The following is a 26,829-nucleotide window of genomic DNA, read 5'->3' as shown; positions in this document are numbered from 1 at the left end:
TAGCACACTCAATCTACACAAGTCGACATGTGTCAACGTGTTCACTCTAATACAAACATAGGTTTTGTATTTAGGATACAATAACATAAACCACATCTAACACCTACAAAGGATGTTTCAGCAATGTTTTAAGCCCATGACCACTATTTTGCACACAATCTTTGTATAGTACCCAAAATACAGAACTGTACCACTATCTCATCTGCTATGAATTGGATTTGACTACACTCTGGATGTAAGATGCCACCAATAACATTATTGCACTCACATCTCTCTAACAAAGGATTCCTACATCTGCTTATGATACTGTCAAATCATATATATTTAAAAACTTATACATGTTTGTTCACAAGCAATTTTATCATGTTTGGCCCATTCACACATCTTTTTTTAGGGAGGACACATATGCATTCCTACACAAATTTACCTTTTCACCCTTGTTTGTCTGCCTCACCCACTCCATGAGGAAAGCATTGTTCTGGACCTGCTTTTACCTACTACTGTAAGAGCACTGGCGTAAATTGCGTAAGGCAGCCCCCGCCACTGCTTGGGGGAGCGGGGGCTGCGTGGGCGCCGGGCCGCAGGCTCCTGCCCGGCGCTCTGAGCTGCCTGCTGTGTGAGTGTGCGTGCAGCGCTGCTGTCGCGCCGACACAGTACGGGCGCCGCCATGACAGTCTGACAGAATCACAGTCAGACTGTCACATGACGCGGCTGCCCAATGGGGAGGGTAGGCGGGCGGGCTGTATTGAAATGAGAGAGGTGGGCGGGCTGTATTGAAATGAGAGGGCGGGGGGCGTGGCCTGGCACGGAGATTGACAGGTAAGCAGCAATGACTGCTGGTTACCCCCTGCCTCAGCTTTTGTATGCGTGCAGCGTGTGACTTGATGACATCACACGCCGGAGAGGCCACGCTGGAGAGGAGCCGGGAAGCTGAGCAGAGGCAGTGAGGCACGCAGCACGCTTCCAAGTCACTCTCAGCTTATAACAAGCGGATTTGTGCTTGTTATCTTTGTGAGTAGAGTTCAGTTGCTTATTTTATATTAGGGTTGCTTGTTTGGGGGCTTATTTTAATTATATTTACCAGCAGCTTGTTTTGGGCTTTGTGGTTTTTATTTTTGGGGGGGGAAATTCACTCATTTAGCATAGAGATAAGGGACAAACACATGTGAGAACAAGTAGAACTAATAGCCCCCACACTAAAATGATGTTTTGGCCGATTGTCCTATTTCTGACCGATATATCGGCCGATTTTTATCGATAATCGACTGATTTTTGTCGATTATCGGAAAAATCGTCTATCTCTGTTGCTGTCTGCTGGTTTTGTGTATTCATTAGGGCTAATGGGCTAATTCCTTTGTACGGCGCTGCGAAACACTTGTGGCGCCTTATAAATAAAATTATAATAATAATAATAATGGGGCAGATGTGTTATATAATACTTCCTGCTTCGCCTCATTAGCGAGGCGAAGCAGGAGGGGAGACCGACAAGATGCATTAATATCTTGTCTGGCAAAGCAGGGGAGCGTAAACTCCCCCCTCCGGCGATGCTGATCGTTCATACATTTGACCTGATATCATTTAGATAGCAGCGCCGATATGGACAGGGGCGCATAGCACCCCTGTCCTTTACCGCACACTGGCTCCATTGTACATGGGGGGAGAAGGGGTATCAGTGCCCATAACGTGCGCTGATACCCCTTCTCCCCCATAACGAATGGTCATACATCTGCCCCAATCTGATTTAAACATTAGGGCTAATCTGATTTAATACTTATAAGATTGTTTTATCTTTACTTAAGGTGCCCAATACACAGCACATTTTAACAGGTGTGATGCGTGCTCCTGCACACATCACATTGCACTGCACAAAAAGTATGTGCTGCACAACATTGCATTGCATCCTGTTCAAAACACATGCAATGCGATCAAGGACAAAATGCGCGGTGCCTATTGCACTAGGGTCCTGATTCTAATTTACCCGCAAAGCTGCAGAATTCGCAGCTTTGTGTGTTATGTAAATGACGCCCACATGCAGATTTCACCTGCATGCATGCGAATGGATGTTTTGCATAAACATCCATTCACAGCCTTATGTGTAGGGCAGAAACCATTCGATAGACGCCGACCATCGAATGGTTTCTCTAGCGCTTGCAGAACTAAGACAATGGGCGGTATTCAATGAGCCAGAATCGCCAAGTTTTATGGCGATTCTGTGTTTTTATCGTGGCTGACGGCGATTTTATGAGCTGTATAAGCGAATCACCCTATTCAACGTCGTCTATTCGCCGCTGACGACTGGTGAATGAAGCACCAATCGCCAAATGTGTTTCTCTTCAAATCGCCGGTATTTGTCTATAGGAATTTTCATGGGGATTCGCCGGTAGTCGACGGGAATCACCCATGAATCGCCAAAAGTGTATTCAATGTGAAGTTGGCGATTCTTATTTCTTGTTTCATATCGCCGTTCCTCACCGAGTGTCCCTCGTCATCTTTTTATGGTGATCTTTTTTAGGAACCTGTGAAATAATTGGTTTTAAGTGCTTAATTTCACTCTGCAAGTGTAATATAATATTATTTGCTGCCCTTGTGTGATGTGATGGTCGTAGAAGTGCTATACCAATATATATTTAATTTTTTCTGGTATTTTTTTTTTACTCCCACAACGCACTGTTCTTACCCATGGTGCACCTCACTTACCCATGATTCTCCTCCCCACCTCACTCCTTCGTTTGGCCTTTGAGGAGATTACACAGCTTTTGCAGTCTGCTGTATTGGAAACGTTTTTGTAGGGTAATTTGCGTTTTTTTGCATTTCACTGCAATTTCTTTAACACTGACTACAGTAATGGAGCTGTTCAGGGATACTATTGTTGTTTTCATGCTGAATGCCAGTGTGGAGGAGGAGGTAGATATGATGGAACATGACACTAGTATTCCGGCGATAGCTCCATTAGGTGAGTCGGTGCGGGTTTCAGTCCCACGTCCACGCCACTTTCGTACTAGGCGTGAACTGGGTGATCTCACCGAGGCGGAGGTGATTTCTAATTATCGCCTTTCGTCTGCGGCAATCCATATGCTGTACGATCTCATGGAGCCAGACCTGGTAGCACGGAAACGGGGCAATCACGCACTCACCGGTTTCCAGAAACTGTTGGGTGCGTTGCATTTTTTTGCGTCGGGCACATTCCAGCCCACTTTAAGCCAAACATGCGGTTATTCACAGCCAACCCTCTCCCGCTGTATAGCACAGGTCATAAAGGCATTCCGCAAATTAACGACCCAGTATATTAAATTTCCTGATCAAGACAGCGAATGGAATGAGATCAAATTTGGCTTTTTCTCAAAATGGAAGTTTCCCAGTGTTTTGGGCGCGATCGACTGCACCCATGTGGCGTTTAAACCACCGCGTTCATCAGAGGAATGTTTTCGGAACCGAAAACACTTCCACTCGATGAACGTTCAGGTGGTTTGCGACCACCAAATGAAAATAACCAACCTCCTTGTGGGTTTTCCTGGGTCGACCCACGACTCGTTCATTCTAAGCCAGTCCGCCCTGTATGCCGATTTCGAGCACGGCCGAATGCCGGACGGCTGGCTGTTAGGTAAGTAGTATGTTTTTTTTTGGCTGTGGGGGGGGGGTTTTGATTTGTCTTGAAATCCAGACTTTGTTAATAATGTAATATTTTTTTTTTTGGTTTCCATAGGTGATGCGGGTTATCCCAATAAGGACTGGCTCCTGACCCCATTATCTGATCCTGTGGGCGAAGCTGCTGAAAGGTACCAAAGGGCTCACACGACAGCGAGGGCAGTAATTGAGCGAACCTTCGGTGTCCTTAAAAGCCGGTTTAGATGTTTAGACATGACCGGCGGAGCCCTTTTATACTCACCGGCAAAGGTTTGCGGCATAATTAATGCTTGTTGTATTTTACACAACATTTGCATTGCAAACCGTTTGCCGGTGACCGTGGATGCTGCGGTTTTCCGGCATGGGGACCTTTCAACAGCTTTGCTCGCCGGTATGAATGAACGAGTGGATGCGAGAGCTCGACTCATCCGGTCATATTTTGCCCAATGTGAGTATTTGTAGTCCAAAGTTTGTGGCTTGTTTGATTAGTTATATGATATTTAACACTTTTCATTAATTTATGTTTTCTAGAGTTCCGTTTGGGCACGTTAGTGTTTTGGCCTGTTGCCGTTGGTCCTTCGGTTTTCTACGGTTCTTTGTTTGCCGCTGTTGTTGCGTGGCTGCTATCCCAAGGCTACGTTTCAGTTATCCCGTGAGTAGCGCTCCGCCTGTGGGAAGGAGGGGAGGGTTTGGGCCCTGTGAGGTGTCACTAACCCCTTTTTATTTTCCGCAGCCTATTCCTGCTTAATACTTTCTGGAGGGCCCTACAAGCAGCTGGATCCTGTGTGCAGCGGATGAACCCCTGATGTGTGAGGGCTGCTGGCAGGTGTGGGTGCGTGATGCCTTTCCCATGGGCTACTGTGCAGTTACCCGGTGAGTATCGCTCCCGCTGGGGGAAGGAGGGGAGGGTTTGGGCCCTGTGAGGTGTCACTAACCCCTTTTTATTTTCCGCAGCCTATTCCTGCTTAATACTTTCTGGAGGGACCTACAAGCAGCGGGATCCTGTGTGCAGCGGATGAACCCCTGATGTGTGAGGGCTGCTGGCAGGTGTGGGTGCGTGATGCCTTTCCCATGGGCTACTGTGCAGTTACCCGGTGAGTATCGCTCCAGCTGGGGGAAGGAGGGGAGGGTTTGGGCCCTGTGAGGTGTCACTAACCCCTTTTTATTTTCCGCAGCCTATTCCTGCTTAATACTTTCTGGAGGGACCTACAAGCAGCGGGATCCTGTGTGCAGCGGATGAACCCCTGATGTGTGAGGGCTGCTGGCAGGTGTGGGTGCGTGATGCCTTTCCCATGGGCTACTGTGCAGTTACCCGGTGAGTATCGCTCCCCCTGGGGGAAGGAGGGGAGGGTTTGGGCCCTGTGAGGTGTCACTAACCCCTTTTTATTTTCCGCAGCCTATTCCTGCTTAATACTTTCTGGAGGGACCTACAAGCAGCGGGATCCTGTGTGCAGCGGATGAACCCCTGATGTGTGAGGGCTGCTGGCAGGTGTGGGTGCGTGATGCCTTTCCCATGGGCTACTGTGCAGTTACCCGGTGAGTATCGCTCCCCCTGGGGGAAGGAGGGGAGGGTTTGGGCCCTGTGAGGTGTCACTAACCCCTTTTTATTTTCCGCAGCCTATTCCTGCTTAATACTTTCTGGAGGGCCCAACAAGCAGCTGGATCCTGTGTGCAGCGGATGAACCCCTGATGTGTGAGGGCTGCTGGCAGGTGTGGGTGCGTGATGCCTTTCCCATGGGCTACTGTGCAGTTACCCGGTGAGTATCGCTCCCCCTGGGGGAAGGAGGGGAGGGTTTGGGCCCTGTGAGGTGTCACTAACCCCTTTTTATTTTCCGCAGCCTATTCCTGCTTAATACTTTCTGGAGGGACCTACAAGCAGCTGGATCCTGTGTGCAGCGGATGAACCCCTGATGTGTGAGGGCTGCTGGCAGGTGTGTGTGCGTGATGCCTTTCCCATGGGCTACTGTGCAGTTACCCGGTGAGTATCGCTCCCCCTGGGGGAAGGAGGGGAGGCTTTGGGCCCTGTGAGGTGTCACTAACCCCTTTTTATTTTCCGCAGCCTATTCCTGCTTAATACTTTCTGGAGGGACCTACAAGCAGCTGGATTTGCAGTTTCTTTTGCTGGTCTCTGGACGGGGAAGTCTCCAGCGGGTGAACCTCTAAAGTGAAAAAGACCTGCCGGACCATAGGCTGTACCTGTCATGTGCGAGCACATTCATTAAAACCAAATCTGGGGTGAGTATGGAACTACGTGGGGGACTGGTGGTGGGAGGCTATAGGAGACAGTCACCGATCATTAACCCCTTCTTTCTTCTTTGCAGTTTCTTTTGCTGGTCTCTGGACGGGGAAGTCTCCAGCGGGTGAACCCCTAAAGTGAAAAAGACCTGCCGGACCATAGGCTGTACCTGTCATGTGCGAGCACATTCATTAAAACCAAATCTGGGGTGAGTATGGAACTACGTGGGGGACTGGTGGTGGGAGGCTATAGGAGACAGTCACCGATCATTAACCCCTTCTTTCTTCTTTGCAGTTTCTTTTGCTGGTCTCTGGACGGGGAAGTCTCCAGCGGGTGAACCCCTAAAGTGAAAAAGACCTGCCGGACCATAGGCTGTACCTGTCATGTGCGAGCACATTCATTAAAGCCAAATCTGGGGTGAGTATGGAACTACGTGGGGGACTGGTGGTGGGAGGCTATAGGAGACAGTCACCGATCATTAACCCCTTCTTTCTTCTTTGCAGTTTCTTTTGCTGGTCTCTGGACGGGGAAGTCTCCAGCGGGTGAACCCCTAAAGTGAAAAAGACCTGCCGGACCATAGGCTGTACCTGTCATGTGCGAGCACATTCATTAAAACCAAATCTGGGGTGAGTATGGAACTACGTGGGGGACTGGTGGTGGGAGGCTATAGGAGACAGTCACCGATCATTAACCCCTTCTTTCTTCTTTGCAGTTTCTTTTGCTGGTCTCTGGACGGGCAAGTCTCCAGCGGGTGAACCCCTAAAGTGAAAATGACCTGCCGGACCATAGGCTGTACCTGTCATGTGCGAGCACATTCATTAAAACCAAATCTGGGGTGAGTATGGAACTACGTGGGGGACTGGTGGTGGGAGGCTATAGGAGACAGTCACCGATCATTAACCCCTTCTTTCTTCTTTGCAGTTTCTTTTGCTGGTCTCTGGACGGGGAAGTCTCCAGCGGGTGAACCCCTAAAGTGAAAAAGACCTGCCGGACCATAGGCTGTACCTGTCATGTGCGAGCACATTCATTAAAACCAAATCTGGGGTGAGTATGGAACTACGTGGGGGACTGGTGGTGGGAGGCTATAGGAGACAGTCACCGATCATTAACCCCTTCTTTCTTCTTTGCAGTTTCTTTTGCTGGTCTCTGGACGGGGAAGTCTCCAGCGGGTGAACCTCTAAAGTGAAAAAGACCTGCCGGACCATAGGCTGTACCTGTCATGTGCGAGCACATTCATTAAAACCAAATCTGGGGTGAGTATGGAACTACGTGGGGGACTGGTGGTGGGAGGCTATAGGAGACAGTCACCGATCATTAACCCCTTCTTTCTTCTTTGCAGTTTCTTTTGCTGGTCTCTGGACGGGGAAGTCTCCAGCGGGTGAACCCCTAAAGTGAAAAAGACCTGCCGGACCATAGGCTGTACCTGTCATGTGCGAGCACATTCATTAAAACCAAATCTGGGGTGAGTATGGAACTACGTGGGGGACTGGTGGTGGGAGGCTATAGGAGACAGTCACCGATCATTAACCCCTTCTTTCTTCTTTGCAGTTTCTTTTGCTGGTCTCTGGACGGGGAAGTCTCCAGCGGGTGAACCCCTAAAGTGAAAAAGACCTGCCGGACCATAGGCTGTACCTGTCATGTGCGAGCACATTCATTAAAGCCAAATCTGGGGTGAGTATGGAACTACGTGGGGGACTGGTGGTGGGAGGCTATAGGAGACAGTCACCGATCATTAACCCCTTCTTTCTTCTTTGCAGTTTCTTTTGCTGGTCTCTGGACGGGGAAGTCTCCAGCGGGTGAACCCCTAAAGTGAAAAAGACCTGCCGGACCATAGGCTGTACCTGTCATGTGCGAGCACATTCATTAAAACCAAATCTGGGGTGAGTATGGAACTACGTGGGGGACTGGTGGTGGGAGGCTATAGGAGACAGTCACCGATCATTAACCCCTTCTTTCTTCTTTGCAGTTTCTTTTGCTGGTCTCTGGACGGGCAAGTCTCCAGCGGGTGAACCCCTAAAGTGAAAATGACCTGCCGGACCATAGGCTGTACCTGTCATGTGCGAGCACATTCATTAAAACCAAATCTGGGGTGAGTATGGAACTACGTGGGGGACTGGTGGTGGGAGGCTATAGGAGACAGTCACCGATCATTAACCCCTTCTTTCTTCTTTGCAGTTTCTTTTGCCGGTCTCTGGACGGGGAAGTCTCCAGCGGGTGAACCCCTAAAGTGAAAATGACCTGCCGGACCATAGGCTGTACCTGTCATGTGCGAGCACATTCATTAAAACCAAATCTGGGGTGAGTATGGAACTACGTGGGGGACTGGTGGTGGGAGGCTATAGGAGACAGTCACCGATCATTAACCCCTTCTTTCTTCTTTGCAGTTTCTTTTGCTGGTCTCTGGACGGGGAAGTCTCCAGCGGGTGAACCCCTAAAGTGAAAAAGACCTGCCGGACCATAGGCTGTACCTGTCATGTGCGAGCACATTCATTAAAACCAAATCTGGGGTGAGTATGGAACTACGTGGGGGACTGGTGGTGGGAGGCTATAGGAGACAGTCACCGATCATTAACCCCTTCTTTCTTCTTTGCAGTTTCTTTTGCTGGTCTCTGGACGGGGAAGTCTCCAGCGGGTGAACCCCTAAAGTGAAAAAGACCTGCCGGACCATAGGCTGTACCTGTCATGTGCGAGCACATTCATTAAAGCCAAATCTGGGGTGAGTATGGAACTACGTGGGGGACTGGTGGTGGGAGGCTATAGGAGACAGTCACCGATCATTAACCCCTTCTTTCTTCTTTGCAGTTTCTTTTGCTGGTCTCTGGACGGGGAAGTCTCCAGCGGGTGAACCCCTAAAGTGAAAAAGACCTGCCGGACCATAGGCTGTACCTGTCATGTGCGAGCACATTCATTAAAACCAAATCTGGGGTGAGTATGGAACTACGTGGGGGACTGGTGGTGGGAGGCTATAGGAGACAGTCACCGATCATTAACCCCTTCTTTCTTCTTTGCAGTTTCTTTTGCTGGTCTCTGGACGGGGAAGTCTCCAGCGGGTGAACCTCTAAAGTGAAAAAGACCTGCCGGACCATAGGCTGTACCTGTCATGTGCGAGCACATTCATTAAAACCAAATCTGGGGTGAGTATGGAACTACGTGGGGGACTGGTGGTGGGAGGCTATAGGAGACAGTCACCGATCATTAACCCCTTCTTTCTTCTTTGCAGTTTCTTTTGCTGGTCTCTGGACGGGGAAGTCTCCAGCGGGTGAACCCCTAAAGTGAAAAAGACCTGCCGGACCATAGGCTGTACCTGTCATGTGCGAGCACATTCATTAAAACCAAATCTGGGGTGAGTATGGAACTACGTGGGGGACTGGTGGTGGGAGGCTATAGGAGACAGTCACCGATCATTAACCCCTTCTTTCTTCTTTGCAGTTTCTTTTGCTGGTCTCTGGACGGGGAAGTCTCCAGCGGGTGAACCCCTAAAGTGAAAAAGACCTGCCGGACCATAGGCTGTACCTGTCATGTGCGAGCACATTCATTAAAACCAAATCTGGGGTGAGTATGGAACTACGTGGGGGACTGGTGGTGGGAGGCTATAGGAGACAGTCACCGATCATTAACCCCTTCTTTCTTCTTTGCAGTTTCTTTTGCTGGTCTCTGGACGGGCAAGTCTCCAGCGGGTGAACCCCTAAAGTGAAAATGACCTGCCGGACCATAGGCTGTACCTGTCATGTGCGAGCACATTCATTAAAACCAAATCTGGGGTGAGTATGGAACTACGTGGGGGACTGGTGGTGGGAGGCTATAGGAGACAGTCACCGATCATTAACCCCTTCTTTCTTCTTTGCAGTTTCTTTTGCTGGTCTCTGGACGGGGAAGTCTCCAGCGGGTGAACCCCTAAAGTGAAAAAGACCTGCCGGACCATAGGCTGTACCTGTCATGTGCGTGCAAGGTGTTAAGTAATGTTGTTTCTCATCAATAAATTTTACATGTTTATTCACCTCTCGTCCATGAATCCAGTTCATGTCAAATGGAATATAGCTAGCTTGAGTTTGTGTTTGATTTTGGTAGAGTTTTTAAACTATTGAAAATAGTGATAAATCAATCAATTATATGGTCAAATCTAAGTTATCTAAGCTATGGGAACACTCTCCCAAAATCATTTGCTTTCTGAAACTATCACCCTGTAATAGGCCCAGAAATTCGCTTTTTGGATCAATCACTACTGTTATGAGATGGCGGGGATTGCTCCAAATATTTCACTGAGACACCTTTAGAAATCTATTTAGGTGTATTTGGCAAGAATGACATATTTAAGGAAAAGCTTAGAAATAGGAGTATCAGTGAAATATAAACCCAAAAAGTACTTGGTCTAAACCGGCACCAATCTGGAAACTCCTAGCTTGTATGCATGTAAAACACAAAAAAAAACCTTAATATTTATCTGACACTGACCCTTTATCATTTTTTGCAGTCGTTTCAAAAGAAAATGGTTCACAACTGAAAAATTGAATAATACTCATCTGATACCTTTTTAATAACATTCAGAAGCAAGAAAGCAGTCAATATATTTGAAAAACTTTATTTAACTTTTTTTCACATGTTAAATTCCGAAATAAATTAATACCATGGTAAAGACTTTCCCGGTGTCAATTCTTAATCCTTACCGTCGGTATAACCTGCAAAAAAGGAGAGCAAATTTTGGAAATTGGTATCAAAAACCTATTTGGGAAAAGATGTGAGTTGCAAGCTGTGGGCACCGGATGCTGAGTAAGCGTTGTGGTAACGCACAAGCAAGCCACACTTCAAATGCGCCTGGTCTGTGCGTTAGCACAAGGGACAAGATGCGAGTTGCAAGTTGTGGGCACCGGATGCAGAGTAAGCGTTGTGGTAACGCACAAGCCAGCCACACTTCAAATGCGCCTGGTCTGTGCGTTAGCACAAGGGACAAGATGCGAGTTGCAAGCTGTGGGCACCGGATGCAGAGTAAGCGTTGTGGTAACGCACAAGCCAGCCACACTTCAAATGCGCCTGGTCTGTGCGTTAGCACAAGGGACAAGATGCGAGTTGCAAGCTGTGGGCACCGGATGCAGAGTAAGCGTTGTGGTAACGCACAAGCCAGCCACACTTCAAATGCGCCTGGTCTGTGCGTTAGCACAAGGGACAAGATGCGAGTTGCAAGCTGTGGGCACCGGATGCAGAGTAAGCGTTGTGGTAACGCACAAGCCAGCCACACTTCAAATGCGCCTGGTCTGTGCGTTAGCACAAGGGACAAGATGCGAGTTGCAAGCTGTGGGCACCGGATGCAGAGTAAGCGTTGTGGTAACGCACAAGCCAGCCACACTTCAAATGCGCCTGGTCTGTGCGTTAGCACAAGGGACAAGATGCGAGTTGCAAGCTGTGGGCACCGGATGCAGAGTAAGCGTTGTGGTAACGCACAAGCCAGCCACACTTCAAATGCGCCTGGTCTGTGCGTTAGCACAAGGGACAAGATGCGAGTTGCAAGCTGTGGGCACCGGATGCAGAGTAAGCGTTGTGGTAACGCACAAGCCAGCCACACTTCAAATGCGCCTGGTCTGTGCGTTAGCACAAGGGACAAGATGCGAGTTGCAAGCTGTGGGCACCGGATGCAGAGTAAGCGTTGTGGTAACGCACAAGCCAGCCACACTTCAAATGCGCCTGGTCTGTGCGTTAGCACAAGGGACAAGATGCGAGTTGCAAGTTGTGGGCACCGGATGCTGAGTAAGCGTTGTGGTAACGCACAAGCCAGCCACACTTCAAATGCGCCTGGTCTGGGCGTTAGCACAAGGGACAAGATTTGGGGACAAGATAGATTAGAGGGTGCACTTGGGTATTACTCACCAATAGGTATGTAGCTTTGGCATTCTCCCCGTTTTGGATTTTAGGAGTTGAAAATCAATTTCCAATGCACTGCCCCTGAAAAATTGAAAAAAAAAAAATGGTGTTTGCACTGGGTGTAATTTTGATAAATATGAACAAATGTTTTAAAGGTTGCATTGCAAGGGTAGAAATGTGGGATCAGATTGCTCTTTTTATGGCCCATTATTACATCCACCATATGTAAGGAGCTTTCATCATTTCCCAACAATTATCAATGCATGCACGTGCATGCATTGCATAACTGTTACGCCCAACTCCTTAGTGAACACAGCTGTAGGAAAAATTTGCAAGGGTTAAATAATCATAAGAAAAGACAAACTGAAAGTTGGAGAAAAGAAAGCTTTCTATATTAACATAAAAACAAACAACATGTAAAATAAATGGAAATATACGACCGTGTTCACTGTGCAGGGTCCTCCTCCGCCGGTCCCGGCCTTTGGGCGGTTGAAGCTCGAGCAGGAGATGTGCGATGTGGTGGCGTCCTTGGTCTTTGGCTGGAGGGTGGAGGAGGTGGATACATTCCAGCGTAGCCTTGGTATGCCTGAGAAGATCCAGCCCACGATGTTTGGAGATGCGCAGGCTCCTGATGCCGACTTGATGAAGATGGTGGCATCCACGGTGAAGGGGTGGCTCTCGCTGGTTGTCCCACGTTGTCCGGATTGTATCTCTGCTGCAGGGAACTGGCGATCATCATGCAGCTTGCCGCAATTTGTGTCTGGCAGGTGGAAATTTGTCTCAGGGTCTCCTGTTGACACGCTGCATTCTCAACCAACTTGTAGATCCCGGTCATCATCACCTGGTTATCCTCTCGACGTCGGCGTTCGGATTCCACCCAGTCTTCATGCCGTCTTCGCTCTATTTCGGCCCAATCCTCCTGGCGTCTTCGCTCGATGTCGGACATCGTTGTGGCCAGTGTTTCAAGATGCTTCTCCATGGCTGTCATCCTCTGCTCCATCATGATCCGGTACTGGTTCTGGTGATCTTCTATTTCAGACGCCAATTGCCGGACTCTATGGACGCGCGTTGGAGCCTGTTCTCTCTGGATGTCCTCCACGAGCTGCATTCCGGCTATAAAAAAAAAGGACAAGATAAATAAATTTTATCCATTTCACACAATGTAATCTTTAAAAAAAAAAAAAAAAAAAAACCACAAGGTTACAAACAAATGGCAAAAGCTTACAATCCATCAGTGGTGGTCTGGTGGGATCCACCTCCTCCTCATCTTCAGACGCTTCCTCGATGTCCTGGATGGAATGATGATAACTTGGAAGCTGATGGGCCAATCCTCCACTTGCTGTAGATCCTTCTTCACCCAGTGGGGTTTGCAAGCTGCTGTCTTCAAATCCTCGAGAGGTGTCTTCTGTTTGAATGGACGATTCAAACTGACTGATCGAGTACAGATCCAGGGTGATGGTCTCTTCCTGTGTTGACTGTTCTTCAGCCGGTTGGCTTACATGGGTGTCTTCTGTCCGATCTTCAGCAACGACAACTGTTGAAATGAAAATATACATTTTAGAACCTTGCAAAATAATTTTAGAGAGAGCAAAGTAGTACAAATAATTACCCTGCTCCTGAGTTTGCGAAGGTGCTGTTTCTGCTGGTGTTGTCTTTCGTCTTCTTCGTTGCGCAGGTGGAATTTGCGCTTCGATAGCGTTCAACACTTCTGCTCTGCGGACATTGGACTCCACAGAGCCTGGAACACCTTCCACCATGATTGGATTCATGTGTTCCTGGATGGCTCGTTCCCACGGCTGCCATGAAACTTGTAATGGTGGTCCGCCTCCAGTCCCAATTAGATGTTGCCTGACTTGGCCCATCTTCCGTTTTGTGTGCCGTCGACAATCATTGTATCGTTTGTGGCATTTGTCGATCGACCTGACGTTGCCACTCACTGCTGTAATCTAAGATGCAAAAAATCACATTATAAACAATCAAATAATGCACTTTTTTAAATGGATTTATTTTAATAAAAAAAAAGCAATGAACCTTCTCTGCAATCGAGGCCCATATTCTTTTACGCTCTCTACCGCTCGTTTCCTGTCTTCTTTGTCCACACAGTTGGTCATAGAACTTGTGGACCATTTCAACCAGCACGTTGCTTTCTGCAGTAGTGAACGGGATGCTCTCTTCTTCTCCCTCGGCAAGTTGGTCTAGGGGAACCTTTTTTTTCCTGCCAGGTTTCTTTCTCGCTACGGGTGGTTGGACCCCAGAACCACTGGGTTGTTCGTCCAGTGTTCTGTCTGTAGCCTTTAAAAAACAAACAGTGTCAGCAAAATTACACAAAAAGATTTAGCATATATTAAACATTAACCTCATGATGTATTAAGTATTTGGCCACGCCCCTTTCCGTCATATGTTGTTCGCCTGCATCTTTCTGCGTTGCAGCAAAGAGAACTGCAAAATGCCGGCGATAACCGGAAATTATCACGGACTGTATTCATATCAGAGCTGGGAACCCCAGACTGCTATATATAGGGGACATCACAGGGCTGTATGTCGGACAATAATAGGATGTTATACTGAATAATCCAAACGGGTTATTCAATTAGGATGAGTATGTGTGCTACTGGAGGGAAATATTCCCTCATGTTATGTAAATGGCTGTACTATGTTCCCTAAGCTTTGTATACTGTAGCCCATACTGCTACATATGCATATGAAGGCAAGAAGAGCGTTTTTTGAACACAAGAGAAACTGGGAGGATAAGCGTTGCCCGTGGTTACGTCACTGCCTCCTGGTTATGTAGTTAGTAAAATGTGATGGTAGCATGAATAAGGGATTTGCTACAATGAAGTTAAATATGGCAGTCTTCCCGAATGCTTAATACCTAAAGAATATAACTGTATATCTATGGTCCGGTTAGAAGCGACCAAATGCTTAGATTACAATCTGTTTAGTTTGTGTATATTTTTTGGTTCTGGGATCATTGGGCCTCTTTATATATCATGCAACCGCACCCAGCATAGGAAGGGTTAAAAATTCCAGAGGGTGGTGGAGAGGGCTGCCTTTGGGATTTAAGTGGGTGTTTGCAGGTAGAGAGAGGCAGAGAAGTGTCCGAGCGTCAGCGCCGGGAGTTGTGGACTAGCGTGTCCTGGCCATCTGATGTTAATCTGAAGGATAACATGGTAAGGTTCTGATAACGTGAATAATACTGATGACCTTTCTGTATATAATGTATATAGACTTTAAATGCTGATTTAACATGTAAAACCCGTGTGTAAAATAAAGGTAATACTTTGGTATCTTTGCTATTGTTTATTCCTGTGCAATCTTTGGAACTAGGAGTGACCATGGGACTCTGCGTGAGGCTTAAGTCGCGCTGCGCTGCTACATGATCCCGGGATCTTCACACTGGTTGCCAAGGGGGGGGGGGGGGGGGGGGTCAGCAGAGTAGGTGAGCAGGCTATCAACGCGGCGGGGTGGGACTTGACCAGCTGACACGCTGATCTAAGTCAAATTTGCATCATCCTTTACCCTGCCACCCTGACAGTGCGCAGATCTACTCTGCTGAGAGCGGCTGTTACAGCATCCTATCCTGTCCCCACCCCCCCCCCCCCCCCCCACTGCTCTCAACAGCAGAGCGGACTTAGGATGCAGAGTTTGAAAAGTTAACCTGCTCTCATGCAGGGTTCGTGATGCGCAGCAGCAGCAAAATATATAAAACCTACAGTCATCGGCGTCCGGTGGCCACTGTTTAATGGGTCCCGGCGCCCACTTTTAGGGTAAAATACGCGCTAGTGCATTGTTGCGAAACCTGTCTATTCATCAAGTTTTAAAGAAGTTACCTGTGTCCTTCTCCTTTTAGTTGTTTGTCTTGATTGAGGTGTTCCTTCTCGATCTCCATGCTCCATGTCGTCCTGCACCGGCCGGCCAGGGTTACTTGTGGAAATCCTATCACCATCTTCCTCCCTTGTAGTCATCTCCACTGGACTCGTCTCACCTGAAATAGAAAGAAGAGGGGAAAGGGGTTCCACGATCCTTGTCCGATGAGACATTCCTGTGAAATATAAACACAGATAAAGCAAACTTTACATTTTTGTACCTTTACTGTGCAATTAACCTACCTTAAGAAAATTTTGTGAAAATGACACTGAGGGGCCAGGCAAACCCAAGTGGGGTGCAAGGTGCAGGCATGCTTGTCAGGGATGCTGGGGTGTAGTGGGGGGGATCCCGACATGCTATGCTCGTGACCCAGGGCCCCCATTTTAAAATGGCTGCAGGTTTTTTTTTTTTCCTTTTTTTTTTGGCTGCAGTCATTTTAAAATGGGGACTCACGACCACGCCCAAAGCATGAAGGGCACCCACCACAACACTCCAGCACCCCAAACAAGCATGCATCAGGGCCGCACATGCCACCCACACATGATCCACACTCAAAAAAACCCCAAACAGGCAATTTTGTGAAAATGACACTGAGGGGCCAGGCAAACCCAAGTGGGGTGCAAGGTGCAGGCATGCTTGTCAGGGATGCTGGGGTGTAGTGGGGGGGATCCCGACATGCTATGCTCGTGACCCAGGGCCCCCATTTTAAAATGGCTGCAGGTTTTTTTTTTTTCCTTTTTTTTTTGGCTGCAGTCATTTTAAAATGGGGACTCACGACCACGCCCAAAGCATGAAGGGCACCCACCACAACACTCCAGCACCCCAAACAAGCATGCATCAGGGCCGCACATGCCACCCACACATGATCCACACTCAAAAAAACCCCAAACAGGCAATTTTGTGAAAATGACACTGAGGGGCCAGGCAAACCCAAGTGGGGTGCAAGGTGCAGGCATGCTTGTCAGGGATGCTGGGGTGTAGTGGGGGGGATCCCGACATGCTATGCTCGTGACCCAGGGCCCCCATTTTAAAATGGCTGCAGGTTTTTTTTTTTTCCTTTTTTTTTTGGCTGCAGTCATTTTAAAATGGGGACTCACGACCACGCCCAAAGCATGAAGGGCACCCACCACAACACTCCAGCACCCCAAACAAGCATGCATCAGGGCCGCACATGCCACCCACACATGATCCACAGTAAAAAAAACCCCAAACAGGCAATTTTGTGAAAATGACACTGAGGGGCCAGGCAAACCCAAGTGGGGTGCAAGGTGCAGGCATGCTTGTCAGGGATGCTGGGGTGTAGTGGGGGGGATCCCGACATGCTATGCTCGTGACCCAGGGCCCCCATTTTAAAATGGCTGCAGGTTTTTTTTTTTTCCTTTTTTTTTTGGCTGCAGTCATTTTAAAATGGGGACTCACGACCACGCCCAAAGCATGAAGGGCACCCACCACAACACTCCAGCACCCCAAACAAGCATGCAGCATAGCTGCACATTGCACCAAGCACAGTAAAAAAAAAAAAAAAAAAAACACTCAAGCAAAAAAAGTTTAAAACCCCCCCAAAAAACGGGGGGCACACATACTGCAAACAAACAAACACTCACCCACCCCATACAACAAACCCCCATAGCATTGCAGTACAAACACATCACAATACTCACCTGCAAAAGAAAATATGCACTCCACTCCACGCTCCACGCTCCACGCTCCACGCTCCAGGCACTGCTCTCTGCTCTCTGCTCTCTGCTCTCTGCTCTCTGCTCTCTGCTCTCTGCTCTCTGCACGTGTTCAGGGAGAACTATTAGCTGCAGCAACTCACTCCACCCCTGCTGAAAGCTAATAGCAGAGCTGCGCAGCAGGGAAGTCACTTATATATTAGATGGAAGAGCGGGAATATATACACCCGCCCTCCACCCAGTCACCAGATACGCTGGATTGGCTGAGAATCGCCGTTGGGGGCGGCGATTCTCAGCCACGTTGAATAGGGTGACACAGCTAGTCCCGGCGACTTCCGACGAATCCCTACGCGTGGCGAATCGCCGTCAAAAAACCGGCGATTGACTGGCGAATGTGAAACCTGAATCGCTGTGACCAGCGATTCAGGTCATTGAATACCGCCCAATATCTGGTGTCTTAGATCTGCTGCTCCCTCTGCGGGAAGAGGGCGGGCGGCTGACATCCGATGATGTCAGCTGCCGACCCCTGGTACCCATGTCACCTGCGAATTACCATGGGAATGCCCATGAAACGCTGGGTGTTCCGATGGGCGCTACCCATGGAAGCTGACCCACGACCCTCGCCCGCACTGCTAAGTGTGAACGAGCCAGTGAATAATCAATTCACCGTGCCCACTCGCACAAAGCGGCTGCACATGTGCATAAAAGTTTATGCACATTCGAAGTAGCTAAACATCGCTCCCCAGTGCAAAGGTTCAGGGGAGCGATCAGACCAGAATCTGAGACCGTGGGCCTTATTAGAGTTCACTCTTTCTGACAAAATCCTTCTTAGATGGACAAAACCATGTGCACTGCAGGGGGGCAGATGTAACATGTGCAGATAGAAATAGATTTGGTGATTTTTTGGTGTTTCTTTGCAGGGTAAATACTGACTTCTTTATTTTAACACTGCAATATAGATCTCACTTTGAAGTAAAACCCCACCCAAATCTAATTCTCTCTGCACAAGTAACATCTGCCCCACCTGCAGTGCACATGGTTTTGTCCATCTAAGAAGGATTTTGTCTGAAAGAGTGAACTCGAATAAGGCCCCATGTATGCACCTTTTAGAATTAATAAATTTCTTCGTGCATACAAACAATCACAATTATTTTTCCGAATGGTTTGGGCTTGTTTTTCGATCATCATTTGCTTATTTTTCATTTCAGAGTTGGCAACACTGTGAGCAGGGACTAGGGAGCCTCAGGGAGCAGAGAAAGACAGAGTGTCCCAGTCCACCCAGACCCAGTCTTTACTCCTCAAAAACCTGACTTGTAAAATAAGAGGTGTGTTTTTATTTGCACCTATATAAAGAAATAAATGTAAAAGGTGTGTGTGTGTGTATGTATATATATATATATATATATATATATATATATATATATATATATATATATATATATATATATATATATGTGTATATATTTCATTCTAGCACCCCCATGCAGTTCCTCTTCCCTGCCTGGGGTGTTGATGTCTGCTGTGGTGTTTCTACCACTGGTCTGGTTCACATATCAGTACTGATATACAGACCACACTGTGCTAGAAGCACTACATCAGACAGCGACACCCCAGGCAGGGAAGAGGAACTGCATGTGTGTATATATATATATGTGTGTGTGTGTGTGTATATGTATATATATATGTGTATGTATGTATGTATGTATGTATGTATGTGTGTGTGTATATATATATATATATATATATTCCAAAGAAAGAAGGCACTCGGGAAACAACGATGTAAAGAAACACACAAACGTGTATTGTTGAGCTTTCGGGGTTTGACCCCATTCCTCAGAACACGACTACAGCCAATTGTTCTGAGGAAGGGGGTCAAACCCCGAAAGCTCAACAATACACGTTTGTGTGTTTCTTTACATCGTTTTTTCCAGAGTGCCTTCTTTCTTTAGAGTTTGTATGAATATTCTTCTAGTGCATCGGGGCAAGCTGCTTAACTAACAGAGTGCCGGCAGGATTGGATTCATATTTACCTGGGCACCCACATATTTACTTACAGGTGCGGTGTGGTCCGGGTGGGTGATGGAGCTGGGCTGTATGCAGGAGGATGCAGCCTGGGTATGTAGGCATCGGGCAATGTATGGGGTCCTCGAAGACCCAAATGCAGGCAGCCTGGGTGGGTGGGCGGTACGGCGGGAGGTCAGCGCAGGATCTGCCGGCTGTTGTGTGGCCTCAGGGACCCAAATGCAGGCAGCCTGGGTGGGTGTGTGGTACGGCTGGAGGTCAGTGCAGGATCTGCCGGCTGTTGTGTGGCCGGCGCAGTGTGACCTCTGACGTCGTCACGATGCGCAGAGGCACACTGACCGGGACGGGAGTAGCCGGGCAGCGTCTGAGCACAAGCCCAGCCGCTGCCCGGCATTAGACTGCGGATGCGCAGTCTAATCCCGAAAATTCCGGGATTGGAAACTCCAATCCCGGGATTGAAATCCCGTCGTTTTAGGGGCCAAATCCCGGGATCCCGCCGATCCCGATCCCGGGATAGGCCACCCTACATGGCACTCTCAGCGGAAAAATAAATGCTGGTATTTAAGGCAACATTTCAATGCGTTTTTTTATGCATTGTCTTCAGGGAAATCCCTTGACAACCCTAACAACTAACTACACCAGGTCGCCGACCGGAAATTGAGGGGAATACGCCGTGGCAGCCCCACGCAGCGGAAAAGTGAGTAAGCACTTTTGATAGATATAAATTGTGTTTTTGTTTGCTGTGTTATTTGCACTGTACCTTGAAAAAGGGGTATCCATCCCTCGAAACGACGGATTAAAGAGTAGAACAATTTAAACATGCTTGGGATAGGCATGTGGATTAAAAAGGGATGAGATTACCTGAAGGGTAAAAAAAGGGGCAGACTAGATGGGCCAAATGGTTCTTATCTGCCGTCACATTCTATGTTTCTATGTCTTGATAAACCGTGGAGTGTCGCTGAGTGGTTGTGCTGTATTCTATATATGTATCCTGAAGCCACCCATGTCTATTCACCTCCCTGTTCTAGGGAGTGCCGGGCTGAATAGTCTACTATGGATGGATAGATAGATAGGATGCGGTCACGGTCTCCACTCCGTCCAGGGCGGCTTCTGACGTGGCACGTGATGTCACCTGTGGCACACCTCGATGAGGGCGTCGCCTAGCAATGATCCACAACGCTTTCATGCTGCTAAGCCACTGGATACAGGGGAGAGACCGATCTGCATCGGCTAGGTATATAAATAAATAAAGTGCAGTAGATTATCTCAGGACCACATGCATTTCGTATAAGTAATTTTTACGGTTATTCAATTTTTTTATTTGTTCATACTTACCTGGTCCCCCGATGGTCCCTCGCCGTCCCCTGGCATTCTCAGTGTTTCGGGTCTGCGCCCATCTTCAGGACAAGTTGTGTGTCCTGAAGACAAAAGTAGGCACGAAACACCATTCACAATAAACAGTTGAATTTCATCTTTCTTATCAAGAACCGGAGTGACGCCTTTCTATTGATATATAGATATCTATTTTTGGTACCTGTTCACAGATAGACGGTATGTTGCATATAGCTTCATGTTATATAGATTGTTCTTAGTATTATTATTATAGACCTTTTATGTGTCGCCACAAGCGATAGTGCCCGATTACAGTCTACATCAGGCCTGTCCAACCTCTGGCCATCCCAGCATTCCCTGTCACAGTGTTGCTATTAGGGAATGCTAAAACTGGGATTTGCCAAGGCATGCTGGGATTTGTAGTTTCACAACAGCTGGAGGGCCGCAGGTTGGACAGGCCTGGTCTACATAAACAAACCAGCAAAAAAAGAACTCAGTGACTTACAATTGATTACAATAGATGCCAAGTATAGAATATATAAACACACAGATGGAGTAGCTCTCATCCTGGCAGGGGATGGCGCTGGTGTCGCCAGCCGACATCCAGCGCCATGGCGATGGCGAGAAGGGGATGCGCGTGCACGAGACGCACGCGTGTCCCCTTCCGACGGAGCTTCCATCCGTTCCCCGGGGTCCTCGACGCCTGCCCGCACCCCCCTCTAACCCCCCCCCCCCCCCCTAACCCTGTCCGTCTCTCTGAGGTGGAGACGGACAGGGTTTCCGTCGCGCTGGCGACAGAGACTGAGACGTGCACGCGCGTCTCAGTGTATTCGCTGGCGAGGCTGCTGGCGGGTCGCCAGAGGGGACGTCCTGGCGACCCACCAGCAAGGATGGGAAATACTCCATCTGTAGCTACACCACCAACTTATTGTATATTAATTGTATTATTGTAAATTAATTGGTTCTACTTCCATCAAGTTATGCCCCTTTCAGACCGCACATATTAACCAGTATATTGCCTTTTTTTTACCGTTTCTAAACAGTAATATGTGCAGTCTGAAAGGTCCAGAGTGAATTTACCGTTTTAAAATAATTGGTATTTTAAAACTGTAAAAAAGCAGGGTCCTATCCGTTTCAGACAAGTTTTTTTTTATGTCTGAACAGGTCTGAAACGGTACCCAGGCAGCAGTGAGCACTATTGGTCACCAGCGCAGTGCATATTTAATGAGCCGGATGCTCATTACATATGCACGGCGCTGGCTCAGAGGGGATCAGGTAATGCTTAGTGTACCCTGCCCCTGCCTCAGGTACTGGGGGATGAGGGGGTATGAGTGGGGTAGTGTCCCTCCCTCCCCATTTACCCCCAGCAGCCAGTGAGTGTCAGATCCCCATCCAGAGAGCAAGCCGGGGTCACCGCCAGAGAGGAGGGGAAGGAGGAGGCAGAGGGGAGGGAGGAGGTGTGGGCTGTGACACTGATGCTGCTTTCACACCGCAAACCTGCTTTAGACCAGGTATTTACATGCGAAAGGGAGTTAAACTTGCTCTGACTCGTTTTAAAAAACATTTTAAATTGCTGGTCTAAGCAGGTTTTGCAGTGTTGAGGAATAGGAAGGAATAATATCAGCGTTGGGGGCCGTATTGGTGTTTTACATAGTTACATAGTAGGTAAGGCTGAAAAAAGACTTGCGTCCATCTAGTTCAACCTGGTTTTCATGTGCAGTACTGTATTTCTTTGTGTGTTTTGGTGATACAAATCACTCAAAGCGGTCCCATTGAGCAACTATTGCGCGTAAGGGTTTTCCACAACTCAATTTTTAATATGAACTAGCCACACTTTATAAATGTAAGTACAATATTCTTCTTTAATCGGCTACTTTATTCAGATTATTACAAAACATCTCTGGTTTGATATTGCAGACAGCAGCAGAACCAGTTGCAGGGTTGCACTGTCCTGAAGTTTCAAGCAGATAGAAAATGTCACACATCAGCAAAAAACTAAGTGGAGCGCAGAATAGACAAAAACGCAGGATGGAACAAGAAGCTGTTAAGAAACTACCCAAATTGGATCGGTTTCTTCAACGAGTACAAACACCTTCAGGTTCGCAAAATGTGGAAACTGTTCCAAGTACAGAATGTACGGAAGACCCTTCAACGTCCACATTGGTGTCACACTCAGAAAATGAAGAAGTATTAACGGACTTAGTCACAGATAATAGTACTAATGTAGACACCCTTCTGCCGCTGCCAGCCGACAGCTGTACAAACTCAGATAATATTAGTAATGAAGAGACTCTTCTGCCGCTGTCAGCCGACAGCGACACAGAAGTTACTCAAGTTCCTGAACAAGCACATCCCCTCCAGGATGACAATGCAGGCTTTCAATTACCAATTACTGCAGCATATCCCACAGACAGAGCACACTACCCTGTAAACATTATTGATGCAGGCATTAAAGCTTTCATAATAGAACATGGATCATGCAGACCTGTGGGACCATTTCCACGTGATGAACACCGTAGAAGTTTTACAAAGTTTTACTATGACATAGTGACGGAATGTGGAGTGAAAATGCCAAGAATGTGGATATGCTATTCTCCAATATTAAACAAAGTGTACTGTGAACCTTGTTGGCTGTTTGCAGAACGCAATAGGAAAGGATACCAAGAAAGCTGGGTATCAGGAATTTCAGATTGGAAGGGACTGTCTCGAAAACTGATGGATCACGAACACAGCGTCATACATACAACTGCCTGTTGCATGTTCAAACAATGGAAATTGCATGGAAGAATAGACAAGGAATTGGAGAAAGGAATACAAAATGAGAAAAACTTTTGGAAGAAAGTCTTGGATCGTCTGCTAAGTGTAACATTAACATTGGCCGTTTGTAATTTGTCATTCCGTGGTCATCGTGAAGTTATTGGGCATTCGCATAGTGGAAATTTTCTTGCAATTGTTGAGCTTTTGGCTGAATACGACCCTGTTCTTAATGAACTTTTGCGGAAGGATCCTGGTGGAGCTGTTAAGAATAAAGTGAAATACCTAAGCCCAGCAATTCAAAATGAGTTCATTCAGGTACTTTCCTCACATTTGCAGAAGACATTGGTCAATGAGATAGCTGAACAACCATTCTATTCAATTCTTATGGACACGACGCAAGACATATCGAAGTGTGATCAGATGAGTGAAGTTTACAGATATGTAACTATAAGTAAGGATGAGAGTGGCAGACCAACAGAAGTACTAATTAAAGAGACATTTCTTGGATTTCGACTAATCACTGATCAAACTGCCTTGGGGCTGTCAAATGAAATTCTGAAAGGTTTAAAACAAAAAAACTTTGATGTGTCAAAATGTGTTGGCCAAGGTTATGATGGAGCTGCAGCGATGAGTGGAATCTACAATGGTGTACAAGCCAACATCAAAAAGGTAGAAAAGAATGCTTTGTATGTCCACTGTGCATCACACAATCTCAATTTGGTTGTGAATGATGCTGTAGCAGAAATTGAAGATGTCCAAAAGTTCTTTGACATCTTGCAGAAGTTGTATACTTTTCTAGCTGCAAGCATTAATCGTTGGAGACTTCTGGAACCGTACCATGAATTTAAAAGAATGAATGTAGAGGGTCATCCAGATGTGACATTGAAGAAGTTGTGTCCTACTCGGTGGGCTAGTAGGTTTGATGCTGTATTGGCAGTGAAGAATCGATTTGCTGCAGTAATGAAGGCACTAACACAGATCATTTTGAAAGGAAAAAAAGATGAAAGAGATGAGGCAAGTGGCCTTAAGAAAGCCATGGAATCTTTTAAATTTGTTTTCATACTTGTTATTTGGTACAAGGTCCTGAAATCAGTTCAGACAACTTCTAAGTTCCTTCAGGCAAAAGATGCAGACCTATCAAAATCTGTCAACTTTCTGGCACAGGTTACCAATGACATGACGGAACTAAGAAATAATTATCAGCGAACAAAGGAGGAAGCTGCGGCATTAGCAAAAACTTGGAAGATTGATGCCAATTTTGGCAACAAACGATCACATGCTATTATAAAATTCTTTGACGATCTGGCCAAACACGAGCCTTTCAAAGACCCTGAAGATGCGTTTAGAGTTAATGTGTTCTATGCCACACTTGATGTGGTTAATGGACAACTCCAAAACAGGTTTAAAGGCATGAAGGAAGTTGTAGACAGGTTTGGCATTGTTATACCGGCCAACTTGTTGAAGGCGACAGATGAAGAAGTTGTAAGGTCGGCAAACAAGATTGTGGATTTTTATCCAAAATTTCTGACAAGAGCATTTGCTGAAGAGTTGCTTACCTTGCGAACCGTATTACCGGTCGACATTCAGAAATTAAACAACATGGCTGATTTTGCACATTTGATGATTGTGGAAAACAATATTATTGCAGGCTCCTATTGCAATGTATGCACAGCTTTGCTATTGTTCTTGACCATTCCAGTCACAGTGGCTTCATGCGAGAGATCATTCTCTAAACTGAAATTAATAAAGAATTATCTTCGAAGCACCATGTCTCAGGGACGACTGCAAAGCCTTTCAGTCCTAAGCATTGAATGTGAGGCAGGTAGAAAAATGAACAGGGATCAAGTTCTTGATGACTTTGCTGAAGCCAAAGCACGAAGAAAGAAATTCAGATAGTTGTTCAAAATTTTAAAAAAGAGTGGAAGGAAATGTAGCAGTATACAAGTAAAATGTTATTTTGTTCACCGTTGAAAGTTTGGTTGTCACTAGACTTGTTTGTTTCTGGGGCCCCTGGCAGTATTATCCATTTTATATGGCAGATCCCAATTTATTCATTGTATGTTGATGTCCTAACTGGGCGCGCCACTGCCCTATATTCTAAAATTATTTGCTGTTTGCTGTTGTTATGTTGAACACTTGTGCTACGTTTATTAAGTTTATAAATGATGCTCAGTAACTGCACCACTTTAAATTTATTTATTGTAATGTAATGTTTTACATTGACAAAAACGTAATAAACATTACTTGATTTGAAAAAAAATGAACTCTTTTTTTTTTTTTTTTGCCTTACCAAAATTCCATGGGGGGGGGGGGGGGGGGGGGGGCGCAATAATTTTTTTGGCTGGGGGGAGCAAAATTTATAGTTACGCCACTGTGTAAGAGCTACCTCACCTGCACACAAACTGCTTTCTCACCTATTAAGTTGCTCTGCACATGTGCTGACACAAACTAATTAGCAGGGAAAAGTTGGATAGGAACATGGGAATGGCCATGGAGAGGGTTACACATGGGAAACTTCGACCACACTTCAACAAATGTTCAAAAATACCCTGGTCAGTAAGTACACATAAATCTAGTATTTGTTTCACACAAGAAATTACACATACAACAATTTTGATTTAATTGGTAAAAGAAATTTATTTGCTGTTCAGCATCACAGCTTATTTCACACTTTAATGTCAGAAATCAAATAAACAAATAAAATAGACACAAAAATAAAAAAACAGCCAGAACAAGAGGTTGCATATCTCCAAACATGTGTTACCCTGCAAATGCAATGGTGAAAGAAATGTGGACACCAGAATACGTACTGCAACAACCAGGGTGAATACTAAGCAGGATACACACCACCAAAAATTTATCCTGCATTTGTAGAGGTCAAAATAAGAACTTTAATGCCCATGGCACGCAAATGGATAGATGGCCAACTCAGGAAGTGGATGTCCAGTGCAATTTAAACATTTGGGGTACAACCACAGAGGAAGTGAACCAGGTCTCATTATTTGGGCCCTTTTTTCCCCCTTTTAGATGGGGCCTTGGGGACAGGGGCCTTTGGCTCAGCTGGCTTGCGGCGTCTTCCCCTAGTGGACACAGGAGGGTCAGCAGAGGTGGAAGGTTGGGGAGCAGCTTGGGGTGGGCCAGCAGATGGGGGATTGTCCCTTAGGGACCTGGCGGTGGTCAGCTGCTCCGCAAGAAGTTCATTCTGGCGGCTGAGGTGTTGGCCAATGCTTAGCATGCCAGCCGCCAGAGTGTCATTAATGCGGTTTAAGGCCTCACACTGCAGCCTGTTTGTGGCCTTCCACTCCGCCAGAAATTCCGCCACCTGCTGTTGACGGATCCCAGCATCCACCCCTTGCTGCTCGATCCTCTCCAGCATCACCAACACGCTCTCATCCCATGTCTCCTGTGGCTGGGGCTGGGGGCGACGTCTTGGTGGAGGCTGGACCACTTGCTCCACCTGTG

At 47.0% G+C, this 26,829-nt stretch overlaps 2 protein-coding genes across 3 annotated transcripts; one reads left to right on the top strand and one right to left on the bottom strand.

The window, feature by feature from the left end:
- Nucleotides 1–12,000: 12,000 nt before the first annotated feature.
- Nucleotides 12,001–15,892, bottom strand: LOC146080555 (uncharacterized). Of its 2 annotated transcripts, XM_083187982.1 has the most exons (5): nt 15,544–15,892; nt 13,745–14,005; nt 13,323–13,659; nt 12,939–13,247; nt 12,001–12,826 (listed from the first exon to the last, which is right to left on the bottom strand). In XM_083187982.1, the coding sequence occupies exons 1-5, from the start codon at nt 15,751–15,753 to the stop codon at nt 12,159–12,161; spliced, it is 1,785 nt and encodes a 594-aa protein (XP_083044108.1). In that variant the 5' UTR covers nt 15,754–15,892; the 3' UTR covers nt 12,001–12,158. The 2 variants fall into 2 exon arrangements, with proteins under 2 accessions (XP_083044108.1, XP_083044107.1); XM_083187981.1 differs by having other exon boundaries at nt 12,939–13,659.
- A 4,020-nt stretch (nt 15,893–19,912) lies between these two features.
- Nucleotides 19,913–25,263, top strand: LOC146005731 (zinc finger MYM-type protein 1-like). The gene is made up of 2 exons (XM_083145157.1): nt 19,913–19,975; nt 22,528–25,263. Exon 2 carries the CDS (start codon nt 22,585–22,587, stop codon nt 25,261–25,263), a length of 2,679 nt encoding a protein of 892 aa, XP_083001283.1. The 5' UTR covers nt 19,913–19,975; nt 22,528–22,584.
- Nucleotides 25,264–26,829: the final 1,566 nt, after the last annotated feature.

This window comes from Crinia signifera, chromosome 5 (genome assembly GCF_055691185.1).
Source record: "Crinia signifera chromosome 5, ASM5569118v1, whole genome shotgun sequence".
Taxonomy (NCBI): Eukaryota; Metazoa; Chordata; class Amphibia; order Anura; family Myobatrachidae; genus Crinia; species Crinia signifera.
Note: the sequence above shows the minus strand (reverse complement) of the source record. Positions and strands in the feature narration are given on the sequence as shown.